This window comes from Pelecanus crispus, chromosome 4 (genome assembly GCF_030463565.1).
Source record: "Pelecanus crispus isolate bPelCri1 chromosome 4, bPelCri1.pri, whole genome shotgun sequence".
NCBI classification, from domain to species: Eukaryota; Metazoa; Chordata; class Aves; order Pelecaniformes; family Pelecanidae; genus Pelecanus; species Pelecanus crispus.
The window spans coordinates 60,902,004-60,919,378 of NC_134646.1; the positions used below are offsets into that span (position 1 = coordinate 60,902,004).

The following is a 17,375-nucleotide window of genomic DNA, read 5'->3' on the forward strand; positions in this document are numbered from 1 at the left end:
TAAGTCTGTAGTTGTGGAATTAACGTAACTGAACTTAGATAGCTTTGAAAACAAATAGATTGGTGGTAAAACATACCTTTCTAAAGTGATGGTCTTTTGAGGTTGGGAGAGAAAAGTAGTGTCATCTGAAATAGTTTGTCTCTTTAAAATTTTATTTTTTTTTCTTTATTTCAGAACCTTAATAAACAAGCATTTGATCTTGCAAAAGTCCTGTTGAAAAGGACTGTCCAGACCATTGAACCGTGTATTGCCAACGTATGTAAATTAATTAATCCATGTTACCTACAAGTAACAAGTGTTTGTGTTACTGTCTCAATTTTTTGGAGGTTTGTTTGTTTAAAAGTATTGTTCATAAAAGTCACATTTTGTAATGCAGCTACAAGAATACCATTTTCCAAACAGGATATTATTAGCTTGGTTGTTAGAGAAGTATGTGAGGTGTTTCGAATAAGTGACGAGGAAATTAATTTTTACCCATCTCAGTCTAAAGTTACACCTAAATCTAGGCTGTGAAAACAGGTGACCACCAAAAAATCGTGTTGCAACAAAAGGAATTGTTAGTAGTTCATACATCCAGCAACCAGCCAGCCTCATTTCATACCAAGTTTTAGGATGAAACATTTCAAACTACCAGCTCTTTACTAGATTTTTTTTTTTCCATCCTAAACTTGTTTTAGTCGTAAAGATTAAAAGAACCAAGTTTTTTACAAGGCTTCCTTCTACTAGAATTCCTTTTGTTGAATGCAATGTTGTATGTTCTACCTATTAAAATAGCTACTGCAGTCTTGTGGGGGATGTGGTCTGGTCCATTCTGTTACCTTTCTTTGGTATTGAAGCCAATAGAATTCTTAAAAGTCTGGAGTGGTTTAAAAAGGGAATTAGGCAAATTCATAAAAGATTAATCAGTAAGTATTTAAAAGCTCAAGGAATCTCACTAATAAGTACCACTTTCCAATTCCCCTATTTCTTTAAGCTTTTGTAATTAGTCATAGCTGGAAACAGGATAGTGCATAGAGTGACCTTTGAGTTGATTTAATATTATTCTTTTTACTTTCTTATTCAAGTGTATAATAGCTTTGTAGCATTTGCACTGCTCAAATAATATTAATATTAACCCACAGTATCTAATAGGAAGTATATCAAGCATATTAAAATTTAACAAATCCCAAAGAAATAATTCATATTTTAGGCTACTTTGTTTTTTTCTGTTAGATCGCTAACAACCTTGATACATTACTGTCAAATATCACAAGACATATCATAAAGTCATCTGACATTTGTTAAAATAGATTAAAAATAGAGAAGCTTCTTTTTCAACATTTGGTGATCTTCAATTTGGATTGGTTTTAAATTATAAGAAAATTAAAAATAAGATATTAATTTTTTCTCAACTTCTACTGGCTGAATATACATTTTAAATTAACAGTTCTTTTATTACCTGTTAATTTTGCTGGGGAGATAGTTATTTATATTTTAAATTATCAAATTACCATGAATTAATCAATCTTGATGGAAGTGATAGAACCAAATTATGAAGGATGTTTGTTTGTAATTTGCTTGAGCCAAAACTGTAAAGGTTAAATGCTTTGATGTAATGAAAAAAAAAATGCATTGAGTACCTTCCATTAGAATTAAAGTATCAATGATACTATGTTAAAATAATTTTTTTTTAAATACTGTTTGCATTAATGAAGGAAAACCTGCTAAATAATATTGTTTGTATTCTAGTTTTTTAACCAGGTTCTGGTACTGGGAAAGTCTTCAGTAAGTGACTTATCAGAACATGTGTTTGACTTGATACAAGAGCTTTTTGCCATAGATCCTCACTTACTGCTGTCTGTCATGCCACAGCTTGAATTCAAGCTGAAGGTAGGTTACAATGTAGCTTTGGACAAGTAATAAAATGTGTGTGGATATTAAGAGTGCAGAGCTGTAGATTTAGTAAGTGTTCTGCTGGAGGGATAAAATTTTGTATTTATCACTTTATTTTAAAGATAAATGTAATATTAAAGGAATGACACTGGAAAGTTGTATACAATTGTGTGCTTTCTGTGCTTGCAAACATGTATTATACACACAAAATGTATAATCATTGTAATGATAAATTCATATGATCTAATGCAAAAGTTATAGGTACTTAATCTTAGGTTTTCACCTGAAGTATATAAAGTAATTAGCCCGTGGGTGGCTTATCTCATGAAATGCAAGTGTGTCAGCTTCAGTATTGATGTGCAGAATTTTCTTTTGTGAAATAATGTTTTAATAATAGAGGAAGTATTTCCAAATGTTTTCTCAGATTTGTCATAATCAGCTAATAAGTCGGCTGACTTCTTTTGAATCCTTGGAAATAGTTAATTTATCCTGATGTGGGGGTTTGGGTTTTTTCTAATTAAAAAGCTATTTGTCTTTCATAAGACTGTAAGTGGACAAGATAAATAATTTTATGTGTGTGCATGTACACATAGGGTATGGTGGCAACAAACAAAAGTAACGAAGAAACAGGTTTTTGGTGAAACTACATATATCTTTTATTAATGCACATCTATTTATAACTTCTTAATTGGTGTCTTTTCCACACACATGAAATAGTCTTAAAGTATGTTTTAAAAGGAAAATAAGATCAGTCATTGTTGAAATTGTTAGGGATATATGTTATTCAAGCTACTGTGCATGGGTTTTTATTCTTGAAAGTGAAGGAATTTTTAAAGCACAGCCATCTATTCAATAGCTGTAATATGTTAACTTAATAGGTATTTGCATATTTTTATTCATACTCATCTAATAATCTAATTAGGGAGACTGAGGAAATTATTTGAAACTCACTTTTTAATCTAACTTGTAAAAGCAGAAGGAAAAGGAAGCCAGAAATTACTTTTAAGATATTATGGATAATGATTTACAGTTCCTTTTTCATGTTTTGATTCTTAGAGCAATGATGGAGAAGAACGTTTGGCTGTTGTTCGACTTCTGGCTAAACTCTTTGGCTCCAAAGATTCTGATCTGGCCACACAAAATCGTCCTCTTTGGCAGTGCTTTCTTGGGCGGTAAGAGAAATGGGGATAGAATTCTGAATTTCTGTTCTTTTTGTTCTGAATTTGCTGATAGTATCGCATTTTTTCATTGTATTTTTAGAGGATGTAACTGTTTGTATTTGAACAAGTTCTTTTGTTAAATCTTCGAAGCAGAGAATTGCATACAGTTATATTTTAGAACAAAGAAGTCAGAGGGACTGCTGCTATATTGCTGTCAGCTATGGGAATATAGGTTGGTTAGAGAGCACATTACATACATAGCAGAAATTACACAATAGATATGCCAGTATTGTCTGAAATTTCATACTGTTTAGCTATATCTGCAACTATATCTCTCTTATTTGGCATTTACCTTTCTGAGTGAAGAGATACTTTCTCTTAAGTAAATATAGAAATTTATCGTTTTTTAAAAAGTGAGTGTTTTCAGATGGTACATGTTAGATGGCAGTGTATATTTTTATAATTTCATATATATATACACACATGCATGATTGACAGTGTATGGAGAATTATGTTCAAAAGTCAATAGACAAAACACATTGGGTTAGTAGTTCATCTGCATAGAGCATATTCATCCTTTCATTTTAGTCCTGACTTAATTTCACAAGAAATAACATAAAAATTTGTATGAGGTACATTATGGAGATAAATGAAAACCATTTCTATTGTATTGTTTTGCCATATAAAAGTATTTTAATAGTTAATGGAACATACTATCAACACATGTTACTACATAGAGGATAATCTTGATTTGCAAGGCTAACTAAAAATTAACATTCATCATCTTCTACCCCTCTAGGTTCAATGATATCCATGTCCCTGTGAGATTAGAGAGTGTGAAATTCGCCAGTCATTGTTTAATGAACCATCCAGATTTGGCAAAAGACCTCACTGGTGAGATGCTCATACAGGGGTTTAGAATAATTCAAGAAATGAGCAAGGAAGAATGTAATTATTTCTATACATAACAGTGTAGTTCTAAAATGTATCAAGTCCAATGCTTGATGCTGGATGGAAGAGCTAACTACTGAGTAATTGCTTTCTGCTGAAGCCAAGTGCTAGTTATTAGAAAGAGAGGAGTGTGGACTTTGTCAGAGTGAGTCTTAAGAAGCTACCTATTGCAGAATGAGTTTTAAAGTAATATTGGATTCTAATGATACTTTTGGCAAGTCAAAGCAAATATTGGCGCAGCATCTTGATTTATTTTCAAGAAGACTCAGTGTGTTCCCCAGTGCTCTTCCACTAAGTTCAGAAAATGCCATTGTGCTGATCTGAACTATGAAGTTTCTTCCTTCACTTCAGCATAATTTTAACTATGAGCATAATTTCAGACTTAATGGAAAATACTGTTGTTTTTTGATGCAAGCTAACCTACAGCAATTGTCAGTATTTTTCATTTATTATTTACCTTCTTAGCTCTTTGGGAATGAGAGACACTGCTCTTTTTATTTCTTCTCACTCCCCCACCCCTCTTTATTTTCAATATATTCTAATCAGCTTTATTTCACTTCATTGCTCGTTGCAAATGAGGTTATTGTAAAAGCTATTCACTTTTATATTCTTCTGATATTTACAGTTATATAATTGTTTTATATTTAACATAGAAAATACTGGAACAGGTATTTCCTGTAGGCAGTTGTATGTTTAATAGATTATATGGTTGTGATATGTGACTGACATTTAATTGTTTTAACATTATTAATAAATCTGAATACATCATACCTACATAAAAAAGCCAAGCTTTTCATTGTTTCTGATTGTAACAGAATATTTGAAGGTTAGGTCACATGACCCAGAAGAAGCCATTCGACATGATGTTATTGTTACGATTATTACTGCGGGCAAGAGAGATCTTTCTTTAGTCAATGACCAGCTGCTTGGCTTTGTAAGGGAAAGAACGCTAGACAAACGGGTAAGTATTAATATTTTATTTTCAGGAATATCTGCTTCTAGTATAAATGGGTAAAAGTAAAACCAAAAAAAAAAACGAAGCCACAGAAACAGAGAATCTTGGAGTTGACTATTAACTAGAATGCTGCAGGGAAAAAATAATTTTCTTACCAGAACATCTTAATGTAGATTCCATATTATGGAGGCACCAATCAAGCATTGTCAAGCAAATAAGATCATTGGTTTAGTGGTGGCCTTGGTAGTGTTAGGTTAATGGTTGGACTGGATGATCTTAAAGGTCTTTTCCAACCTACACAATTCTGTGATTCTGTGATTGACTTACGAGGAACACAGTCATATTGTAAGAACATAATTGCCACATATGTTTAGGCCAAAGGTCCCTGTAGCCCAGTATAATTCTCATAGTAGTCAGTTTTGGCTTCCAGCAGTTTGTGATTTAAGGATTTGTTAAATCTGCTTGATCACGTTCTTCATAGCTTTCAATGGAACTTTATTCCATGAATTTATCAAGTTCTTTCTTGAAATCACTTGTACTTTAAAAGCATCCATGACATCTGCATCAGTAAATTCAAGTTTAATGCGTGTGTGGAAAAAGTAACTTCACTTGTTTGTTTTAAGCTTGTCTGATAATTTCACTAGGTGTCTCATAGTTCTTGCATTATGTAAAATAATAAATATTCTTTGACCCACTTATGATCAATAAATATGTATACTGTATCTCCTCCACTCCTTTGCTTTCCAAGATAAAGAATCAGCTGATTAACTTCCACACAAATTGATTATTGCAGACTTCTGATAATTCTTGTCTGGTTCTGTATCCTGTTGGAATCAAGATGACCAGACTTGGCCATGGCATTCAAGGGGTACACCATGTTGTGCACACACTTTGTGATAATTTTCTTTTTTGTATTCTTTAACATTCCATTTGTCTTCCACGCTATTTCTGAGCACCGAGCTGACAATTTTGGAAAACATCCATGTTGACTTCAGTGTCTTTCCAGAGTAATTTTGTATGATACATTGCCTAATACTACACATGCAGAGTTAATGCAAATGGGAAAGCCTGGCCTTAATCTGAGTTTCCTTCATATTGTAACGATTCAGTAGTGTGACATTTTTCTGCAGTTCTTCATTTTAATGTTAGATCTGACTACCTCAGTAAATTTTATACACACTGTTCAGTTAATTTTCTAATAATTTTTCATATATTAAGTGTCACAGATTCCCTTCTGAGTCCCTCAGTAGGTTCTCTTTGTTCTCTTCATTGTGAAACCCAGTCATTTATTCCCACCCATTGTCTCCTATGTTTTAGTTAATAATTAATTCACAACAGGATCTTATTTTAAGATCCTCTGTTGTGAGACTTTGTTGGAAGTTTTTTGGGATCCTAATATGTTTTACTGATATACTTGTGGGACTGATAAAATTTATTTTTTCTTGGACAAAACTTCCCATTAAGTAAAGTGTAATGAGTCATTCCCATAACTTCATTTTTCAGCAGTGTCTGCTCTTTGTTATTGTTACTGTTTTCTTTCAACCTGTTTTCCCATTCAAAATCAGATGTTCTGGTGAGTGGCACTCTGTTCCTTTTGGGACCCTTTCACATTTGCTGTCTTCAATCTGTTCTTTGACAAATTGCAGTAACAGAATAGTTAGTATTTGGTGTATCATTTCTAAATTCCTGTAGAAGTCATGGATGGGATACCACCTGGTCTTAATGATTTCTTTTACTGCTCATCTTACTAACTTGTTTTAAAATGTCTTCTAATGACACCTTAAGAAACCTCTTCAGACCTCTCTCCTGGAATAAATCTTGTTTGTCTTTCAGCCCTATAAAAGGGTCTGGAAGGCTTCCTGCTTTTGGAGGCTTTGGTGGAGATGTTTACTTAGTATGCTTTTAATAGTTTGGTTCTGAAACTTTTGCCATGCTTCATTAAGGATTTACCTTCAACTTGCCAGAACTTATACTCTTTCCTGTATACACTCTTTTGGATGTGGCTCCATGCTCTTTGGAGGATGAGGTTTTAATAGCAGACTTCACTGTACTGTGTGGCTGTGTTGATTTTTTTGATGTTCTTTTTGATAGGGGGCGTCCTTTCTATAACCTATGCCATTCTAGATAGTTACTGTAATTCTTTTAAATTAATTCTGTCTTTTTTATGTTCCCTTTTTAAATGAGGATGTTACTGTCATGGATTTTAAGAAAAGGATGTTGTCTTTGTACAAAGAGAAATACTGATTTTGAGTATGTTCACTATTAAAAAGCAGCTCTTCAATTAATTGTACCTGCAGCTTGACTTTGCACATTTCTTAGGAGTGATTAAGACCACCTTCCTTCTTTTTCAACCATTAAACAAACATGTCCAAAAAGTCATTTATGAGGTCTAAAAACTTTTAGTGTAACCACCACTTCCCACTGGGACTTCCATCTAGTCAGAATGGGATGTTACTGTGCCTTCTACATATTGTCTCTGTTCTCCTTTAGCATGTTGCCATCAGTAAGAGGCATTCAGTTGTACAGCTGTAAAACTCATTTCTGTGGAGCTAGGGATTTTCAGTTCATATAGCCTTAAACCCAGTGTGGTGGTACTTAATGTTCCTAATACATCTGACTCAGTGATTTCATACCAGTCATAGGTTTGATGATATATTACATTTCAAGGTTAGGTGCCTTTTCAAGCACTCATCGGTGAAGAATAACTTTACCTCTACATGATGTTTCTCTTATAAAAATTTCTGGAGAGAGCCCTAATGAAAATACATCCTGAGGAAAAATGAAAATTGAGGACCGACTAGAAATGACTACAACATATACCTAGCATTTGAAGTAGACCTTAACAATATAGCATGTCTTTGTAAATATAATTGTTGTTATAAAGTGAATATCAAGGACTTGTAAACTTTCAGTATTTTTTTTAAAGGATTTTTCTCCAGTTTGGGAGAGTGGCACTGATATGTCCACATAACAGTCTTTACATTTTCTATGTAGGATTTTTTCCGTTTCAAACATAGTGCATTATACCTATTTTAATTATACTTTTGATTTAAAGAATTCAGTTATATGTGTGCTTGCAGCCCAGAAAGCCAACAGTATCCTGGGCTGCATCAAACGAAGCGTGGCCAGCAGGTCGAGGGAGGTGATTCTGCCCCTCTGCTCTGCTCTGGTGAGACCTCACCTGGAGCACTGCGTCCAGCTCTGGGGCCCTCAGCGCAAGAAGGACATGGCCCTGCTGGAGCGGGTCCAGAGGAGGGCCACCAAAATGATCCGAGGGCTGGAGCACCTCTCCTATGAGGCCAGGCTGAGAGAGTTGGGGTTGTTCAGCCTGGAGAAGAGAAGGCTGCGAGGAGACCTTATTGCGGCCTTTCAGTACTTAAAGGGGGCCTATAGGAAAGGTGGGGAGAATCTTTTTAGCAAGGCCTGTTGTGACAGGACAAGGAATAATGGTTTTAAACTAAAGAAGAATAGATTTAGGCTAGATATAAGGAAGAGATTTTTTACAATGAGGGTGGTGAAGCACTGGAAGAGGTTGCCCAGAGAGGCAGTGGAGGCCCCATCCCTGGCAACATTCAAGGTCAGGTTGGGTGGGGCTGTGAGCAACCTGATCTGGTTAAAGCTGTCCCTGCTCACTGCAGGGGGGTTGGGCTAGGTGAGCTCTAAAGGTCCCTTCCAACCCAAAGCATTCTATGATTCTATGATTATCTTCCGCTGACTGCACTTACCCCTTGTGGCCAGGTTTCTGTTGGACAAATCTACTGTAAACTCCTATGTGATCATTCATCAATTTGACTTCATCTAATTCTTTGTGGGCCTGCAGTCATCTATCAAATGAGTATAGATATTACAATAGAAAGAACAGTTGTCTGACAGTCTGACGTAAAATGCTGATTGTTTAAACACACTAATCTGTCATTTCAATTCTGCTTTTTTTCTTTATAAAACAATGTGGAATCTAGAAAACTTGAAATCTAAAGTATGCTAACTGTTATGCCATTTATGTGATCTGTTTTTTTTTTTTTTTCCTCCTGACCATATTATACTTGGTACAGAATTAGTAAAGACAGCCAGTGACTTTTTTAGGGTAAAAGGTTTCGGCTAAAAGACAGTACCTCGTTTTTTAAAAAAAAGTCCTTAGCTAACTCGATCTGTATGGGCATTTGCACAATGATTACAGCTATTAAAAAATAACAAAAAATCCCCAAACACCCCCCCCCCCACCCCACCCCCCACCCCCCCATAGTTTTAAAATCCATTTTTATTGGTCCAGTTGGAAAAGTAACTCTGGGAACAGATACTTCCCAAAAACTGGAATCCAGTCTTTGGTAAGAATTGTTTTGAGGAATTTTCCATTGGAACACTGTCTCTAGGGTCTTTCCAGTGTCTTCACGTTTCAGAATAATTCGTTTCAGGAGACATTTAAATTTTTTTTTCCTAAAAGTTTCTAAAAATGGTTCAGGTACTTTTTCTTCATAATGGATTAATGTTAAGAACCTGAAAAGTTAGAGGAGAGTTTTGACGGCTGACTTCTGTTCTCATTTCTCAGGCTTTGTGGTCTAGAGACTTAGTCCCTTCATGAGAACAGACTTTCACATCATCAGCTTGAAGTCAGAAGCTATAGAATGAGAAGCCATAAGAACAGACTCCAATTTTCTATTTCTCTTTACGCATTTTTCTGCGTATGTTAGTTTTAACTCCTCCTCTGTGTGTACTAAAAATCATTGTGGCTTTTTCCAGATGAAGGAGAAAGATTTTAAGATTTTAATATTCTTAATTCTATGGAAGGAATAGGTTAGCTATTCCAACAGGTTAGGGATTGCCTTGAACTTTCAGTAACAGTTTTTTTAACTCAGCCCAACAGTCTTCAGCAAAGGAGTTTAATTACGCTGGTTAACCAAGGAAGCTAAGACTTTCAAAATTATTTTGTTAATTAAATCAGGGTAGTACTTCCATTAGCTGTGTTTATTGATCTTCTCTCTTTGAAATTGATTATTACATTCCCTTTTATTTTCATTGCCTTCATCTTTTACCCTACTGTATGCTGTTTCAGCTTTAATTCTCAGTAGCACCTTACTCTTCCCACCCCCTCACCCCCCTGTATCTCCTGTTCAATGACTTGCTTCCATGGTGTCTCGAAGCGTTCTCTAAGGGAATCTGTCCAGTGCCTCCCATCTTCTGCCTGAAACTGCCTTTCTGCATGCTCTTGACTTCTAGTCTCTACAGCAATTTCAGGCGCTACAGGCTTGGGGAAGAGTGGCTGGAAAGCTGCCTGGCTGAAAAGGACCTGGGGGTGTTGGTCAACAGCCAGCTGAACATGAGCCAGCAGTGTACACAGGTGGCCAAGAAGGCCAGCAGTATCCTGGCTTGTATCAGGAATAGTGTGGCCAGCAGGAGCAGGGAGGGGATTGTCCCCCTGTACTCGGCGCTGGTGAGGCCGCACCTGGAATACTGTGTCCAGTTTTGGGCCCCTCACTACAAGAAAGACATTGAGGTGCTGGAGCGTGTTCAGAGAAGGGCAACAAAGCTGGTGAAGGGTCTGGAGCACAGGCCTTATGAGGAGCGGCTGAGGGAACTGGGGTTGTTTAGCTTAGAGAAGAGGAGGCTGAGGGGAGACCTTATCGCTCTCTACAACTACCTGAAAGGAGGTTGTAGTGAGGCAGGTGTTGGTCTCTTCTCCCAGGTAGTTAGCGATAGGACAAGAGGAAATGGGCTCAAGCTGCGCCAGGGGAGGTTTAGGTTGGAAATTAGGAAAAATTTCTTTACGGAAAGGGTAGTCAAGCATTGGAACAGGCTGCCCAGAGAGGTGGTAGAGTCACCATCCCTGGAGGCATTCAAAAAACGGGTAGATGTGGCACTTCAGGACATGGTTTAGTCTGGTCTACCCTTAATTGGTTTCGTGTGGACTTGGTAGTGTAGGTTAATGGTTGGACTGGATGATCTTAAAGGTCTTTTTCAACCTAAACGATTCTATGATTCTGTTCTATGATTCTATGATCAAAGATCTATTGACAATCCAAATTTCCTTTCCTTATAACCCCTTGTTAAGTACTCTGCTTTCATTTTAGGCTTAAATTTTCTAGAATAATTTCCTGCAATACTTCTCCATTATCTTCTGACAATAGTTTTGCTGTCCTTCCTGTCTCATATAGAAAATCTGATGAAGCTATCACTTGCATTGGAAGGGTATATCTGGATGCAGAAAAATATTAATACTTTTCTGAAAATATTTCTCTTTCAGACCTTTATTTTCTTTAAAATGTGCTTTAGATCACGATGGGTGTGAACAAATTCCTGCAGAGAAGTTAAACAGTAACGTCTATTTATATCTAAAATTTTTCTTTTTTGTGAAAACAAGGTCTTATACTACATACTGTCAAAGTCATTAGTGTCTTGACCTGTTACTTGTGGTTTTAATATTTAAGAAATACCTAACAAAACACAATTTTATTTTTTCTATCTTCTTCTTGTAACTTACTCCCGACAGCTAGTGGTGTCAAAGGCTGTTGTACTGACATAAGCCATATTATCTTCAAGATTTTTCTTTTCTTTGTTCTTCAGGAAAAGGAAGTCACTCAGTAAAACTATTAAGAAATGAAATGCGCAATATCTCACTTGGTGGTGTTAACATAAGCCCTCAGTTTAACAAGTCTGAAGAAGTTATGCACAGTGTGAATAATAGTATCTACATCTATGCTTGATAGGGTGAAATGATCTGAGCATTGTTAGTCCTTGGAGTTCAAGGCCAAAACTGATACCTAGTGCGTTCTGGAAGAAATTCTCTCTTTCAGTCTGAATTTCATGCATTTCTTTTAAAATGGTGAGGGAAAACAAGTTTCTTCTGAAGCTGTAAATCATTCAGTGGGAGAGCTTATGGTGAGGGGATAAAGTAGTGACCCAGGAACCCCGTCTGTGGATGTTGCAGTCTGGCTTTTTCCTGGATCCCTGGGCTCTTACAGTGATTACTTCGAGGCTTCAGTAAAAAGGGCCTCTCCCACCGTCCTGGAAAGTGGCCTGACAGTTCAAGCCCTAGCAAGTTTTGCTAGGCCTAAGCTCTGGATCTCCCATTTCTAGACAAGTGTGCTGTAAGACAGTGTAAGGCTGTGGGGCAAAAGAAGGCTGCCACCTCTGATTGGTGCCTGTATCTGAATAGATAAGTCTTCCAAATCCTGGCTCAAGAAGGCACTTAGGTATACACATTAAGCTGTACTTAACTTTTTTATATTGACTAGCTCCTAGATTTTCTTTGCTCAGTACTGGATTCTTCTGCACAGGTAATACTTAATCTGCATAGTACAGGGAAAAAACCCCTTATGTAGGCTTTCATTTAGAGGCTCTAAACAGCATTTTTCAGCTTTCAAAGTGTCTAAATGTAGGTCAGAATGTGGCCGTTTTGTCTTTCACACTTTTATATCTTTACTGTATTTTGTATGTGTTTGATATTTATTTACCAAAACCACTTCCCCATGTCTTTTTCATTTCTTCCCCCTCAAGTGGCGAGTAAGAAAAGAAGCTATGATGGGTCTTGCCCAGCTGTACAAGAAGTATTGCCTTCATGCCGAGGCTGGAAAAGATGCTGCAGAGAAAGTGAGCTGGATAAAGGATAAACTTTTGCACATATATTATCAAAATAGCATTGATGACAAGTGAGTCAACCTAAGTCTTCCTAATTTTAATTGTACGGTGATAAGAGATACACTGAAAATATGTGCTTATCCTGAGAAAGCTGTTATATCACATTCTGTATTTGTGGTTTTAAGTATGATATATTTAATTAATAAGCATTAAGACATGTACTAAGATATTCAGGATGGTTGCATTATCTGTTCATGTATTCATTCTGTTTACTGATGGAACTAGATCTGTGATGATAGTAGATTGTCATTAACTAACTACTATGTAGAAAAAAAACTTGTCAAATTTTGCATTTATTATACCCAGTTCTTGTTTGCCTTACTACTGTCTAGGGGCTAGCATGTTAAAATCCATGATCTGTGAGCATCATGCATGTATGCACCACAGTACATGCACAAACATCTCCTTTTGGTATGCTACGTAGAAGTGGACCTTTTAGGTAGAACAAAAGATGAAGAAATATCAGGGGTGCTTCCACTGTTGTCTAGTCTTCCCTGTTTTGTCACTCAGTCCCTTTAACTTTTGAAATACCATTTTGGCTTAGAGAAAAGTATTTTGGCCAAGGTTTTGGAAGATAATTTTCAACTCTCACTATTAATTCTTTGTCTTTCACAAGGAAAGCCAAACTATGAGATCACACAAAGATAGAATTCCAGCCTAGATTTTTAATACAGCAGACTCGGAAATCAGCCATTTCTTTATAGTGTTTCTTAGCATCTTGCTTATATGGCCTGCTACCTCAGTATGTTTCATGATCTTGGTGACTAGTCTGAACGGGCTAATAGCCTCCTTCAGTTGCCAGTTATGATAGTGAATTCTTACCGCTGCAGTGGTGAAGGCTCTCACTTTGTTCATCTGGCTGATCATAAGTGGGCCAGAGTTACATATTTGATTAGTTGCTGCTTGTTTTTTTTAAAAAGAAAAAAGATGGTTATGAGACTGTACATACAGAAATTACACTGTAAGTCTGCTGAAGTAGAAGTATCAAATAGTGAAAAATCAGGAAATCTCCACATAGCTTATACAAAGCTAATGCTGCGTATGTATATGCTTTAAATACGCTTTAATTTGCATTGAGAGGTTCATTCGTGTTTTTTTCTAGCATGTTCATGTCTCACTGTGAATACACAGGTTTGATAGTGAGCAGGGAATGAATCAAAGTTCCACAGTGAATGGGGCAGACATTTTCAACATTCCTGCTCATGGGAAATGCAGAACACTCTCAAGGGAAACAAGACAAGGAATTTTAAGGAAAGCCTGTGTCATCAAAGCTGTGTTTCTTTCTCTGACATGATTTCTTCTGAAAGTCTGATTAAGCCGTTGAAACTGATTTTTGCATGAATAGGTATGGCTTGTATGCTGTTTGTTTTCTGGGTATCCACACTGAAAGATTGGTGGTTTGATTTTTATTGTTCCTCTAGTTCAGTTTGGTACCCTGAATTTTAATGCAAATTCTACTAGTTTTTAAGGCTGACAATTAAGTTCTTGCTCAGTCACATCATTGTGTTGGTTTTCCCATCTCAGAGTGGAGGAATAAATGCATTTCAATGTTATCAGTGTCAGAATTAGAAAGTTAGGACTTCTAGCACCTGAAGACCCGTAGAAATGCTGTGATCGTTAAGACAGAGTCCCATCCAATCCTTTAAACACACAAGCATAGGTCATAATTAGCCAACTCTGTCCTGTTTTCCTTCCATAATGAGGGAGGAGGATGTAAAGTAACAGTGAACAGCTGTCTGAGCCTTGGAGTGTCTTCCATTGTGTGCATGGGATGACACTAGTTCTTTCAAAAGATAATAAATAGCACAGTGTCGCACAGTATTCAGGCATGAAGTGGACTAGAAGAAATTTTCTCCACACATCCTCAAATGAGTGACTTGATAATGGTTTTGATGTTACTGGACTATTGATGTGCATGTTGACTCAAGACTGAGAACTTCCAACCGTAAGAACTGCTTACCACGTGCATGCTCTGAGCTTCTTTGGTTTACAGCAAATGCATAGGGAACGGAGTAAAATAACCACATCTTAAACACTGCCCTGTTACCCACTCTTGGTATGCTAGCCAATGACTTTCTTCACAGGAGAAAAGTGTGTCCCAGAGGAATTTCCTTTTTTGTAAATCTTTACCCTAACAGACATGGACCAGGGAAGGCATGATACAGTCTCCCCATTTATATTGGCAGCTTTTCTGGAACGTGTATCTGTAGAGAAGTGAGCTAGAGCAATGTTCAAAAATTAGTAAGATAACTCTAATGCCTCCAATCTCCTACTACATTAAACAGAGATGAGTCTCCTGAGATCTGAAGATCCTGTTCTCCAGGTAATTCAGTTCTTGGAGTCGTTGGTAGCAAAATGTACGTTTAAAGGGAGAAAGCCAAGTTTTCTTTAATATTAATGGGATGCCTTGAGATAGTTGTATCCATATTCATGATCACACTTCTATTCTTCTGTCTTGCCATCGTGTCTCTCGGAATTTTCTTTGAGCAGAAATAAGGTGTGTTTGACCTGCGCGGCCTCCTATGCTCTTTGTACAAGGCACTCCCAGAGTACTTTACTAGGAATCATAGTGAAAAAGTTTGTAAATTCAAATACACAAAATATTTGTCCATATGATGAACGATGTGCACAGCTCTCATTGCTATGGATTAAATTAATGTCTGAATGTTCTTTCCGTTGGGGGGCTATAATTAGGTGAACTGTATGGTCATATTTTACAGTTCAAGTTTTGTATTTTATGTAAAACCTTAAATACGTATTACTGTTTTTGAAAAAGAGATAATTGGAGAATGTTTTTGCTGGTTTGGTTTGCTCTCATTTAGTTTCCCTTTTGCTCATTTTGTTTTACATGTTTTGGTGTTCCTTTGTTGCCACCTTTTTAATGCTGATTTTTAGCTTCTATGTTAGAATAATGAATAGTTTCAAATGTTTTCCTTTTCTTCAAATACTACAGTTTTATCTTAACCTTTCCCTTGAGGATACTTCAGATTTTTACTTTTCCTCCCCCTCGAGTTACATTCTTTATTCTTTCTCCTTTATTTTGTCTTTTTGCTGTCTGTATCCTTTTCTCTTATGTATGAGAGTGAACAAAGGGAGGTTCTCGGAGCCTAAAGAAAAAGGAGAATTTGGATGGTGACAAATAAGGCAATTACTCCCTCTTAGAGGTGAAAATGAAAGAACATGGAAAAGCTATCAAGAAGCAGGTCTTGCTAATCTTTCTATCAACAGTGGAAAGGATCTTTACAGATGAGAAAAAGACCATTACTTTTTTTTTTTTTTCTTCTCTGTTGAAAAATCTAGTTTCAGTGACTTCTGATATTTCTTGTTCTTTCAGCTTGTCTGAAAGGTGTCACCGCTTTTGGAAATGTACAGTTTTAATCTCTCCTTTTCCTGCAGATTACTAGTAGAGAAAATCTTTGCTCAGTATCTCGTTCCACACAATTTGGAAACGGAAGAGCGAATGAAGTGCTTGTACTATTTGTATGCTAGCTTGGATCCAAATGCTGTCAAGTGAGTATAGTTTGTATTCAGCAAATACTTGCTTTCTCAGGCTTTTCCAACATCTATATAATCTTACTTGTATTATTGGGATTTAAATAAACATATAAGTAATTGATGCTTAGCATTATTTGCAAGTAGTATTTCAAAACATTGCCCTTTTATATACAAAGTCCCTATGTCCTTTAGACAAAAAGATTCCTTGATATTTGAGAAGAGTGGTTTTATCCATTCATTTTCATTCAGTGAAAACAAGGCAGAGTTAAAAATGCACAAGTAATGACTTCTAGATTTGCTCTATATTAGAGTCTGTGATGAAGATATCTATAACTGAATTCTGGTTGATAGTGGTTTTTATGTTGAAAATGTTATTTTCAAGATAATCTGCGCAGTTGTAAGACATACTGTGGCTGTCCTACATATGTGAAATTGTTCCATATAAAATAATAAGAGAAATGATGGTCTGTAAAAAGAGAAAATAAGTTCCACCTTGTTTGCAATGGTTATTTTTAATACTTGGTATGTTTTGATTGTACCTAGCAGATGTTGCACTTGTAAGATAAATAAATAAACAAAAAATCTTGTTTACTAATACATCCAGCACGTTCTTGTCATGAACAAATTGGTAAGCTTTTCTTTTCCGGTTTTGCACTTTTGCAGAGCACTGAATGAGATGTGGAAGTGCCAGAACATGCTAAGGAGTCACGTACGAGAATTACTAGACTTGCATAAGCAGCCCACTGTACGGTTTTGAAAATATTAATACTTTATCCAGTGGACCTGTTAGACTAATTTACTGGGTTTTTTTAATACTGTATTATTTGTTCAGTGTGACTTTATTATTCTGTTGTTTTCCATATATAGACAATGTTCCATTCTCATTAAGTAAAGTTACTTGCAGTAATGCTTAAATGTTTATGGGCTCCTTATGTTTACCATTATTTTACATTACTGGGCAATAACTTTGGGAAAAGTTTAAAAAATTGAAGTTTTTTGTTTGCTTTTGACAGACCTTTTTTTGTTTCTCATTTTATAACATTTTCAGAGTGGAATATGTTGTAACATAAAGCAATTATTTGTTTGAAAACAAAAGTTTTAAAGTATACTGGAATTTTACATGTAAGCATATCTTCAAAGTAGCGGAAACTTTAAATAGATTGCTTTGGGGTTTTGGTGAGGGGGTGGGCTTGGGGGAATCATTTGTTTGGGGGATGTTTTGAGGTCTTTTTCCAACAATTTATTTTGATCCGTTATGTGAATTAGTGAATTTTTGCAGTTCTTTGATATTGCAAGAAGATTTTTCCTCT

General features: G+C 36.1%; 1 protein-coding gene across 2 annotated transcripts in view; it reads left to right on the plus strand.

Annotated features, from left to right (window-relative positions):
* Positions 1-17,375, plus strand: part of PDS5A (PDS5 cohesin associated factor A) — an 87,447-nt gene that overhangs the window by 39,827 nt on the left and 30,245 nt on the right. For both annotated transcript variants that reach the window (XM_075709916.1, XM_075709917.1), the window contains 8 exons: positions 175-255; positions 1,729-1,869; positions 2,929-3,044; positions 3,832-3,926; positions 4,799-4,944; positions 12,430-12,581; positions 15,967-16,080; positions 16,729-16,810. In XM_075709916.1, coding sequence (XP_075566031.1) covers positions 175-255; positions 1,729-1,869; positions 2,929-3,044; positions 3,832-3,926; positions 4,799-4,944; positions 12,430-12,581; positions 15,967-16,080; positions 16,729-16,810 — 927 coding nt within the window. The remainder of the gene's footprint in view (positions 1-174; positions 256-1,728; positions 1,870-2,928; positions 3,045-3,831; positions 3,927-4,798; positions 4,945-12,429; positions 12,582-15,966; positions 16,081-16,728; positions 16,811-17,375) is intronic.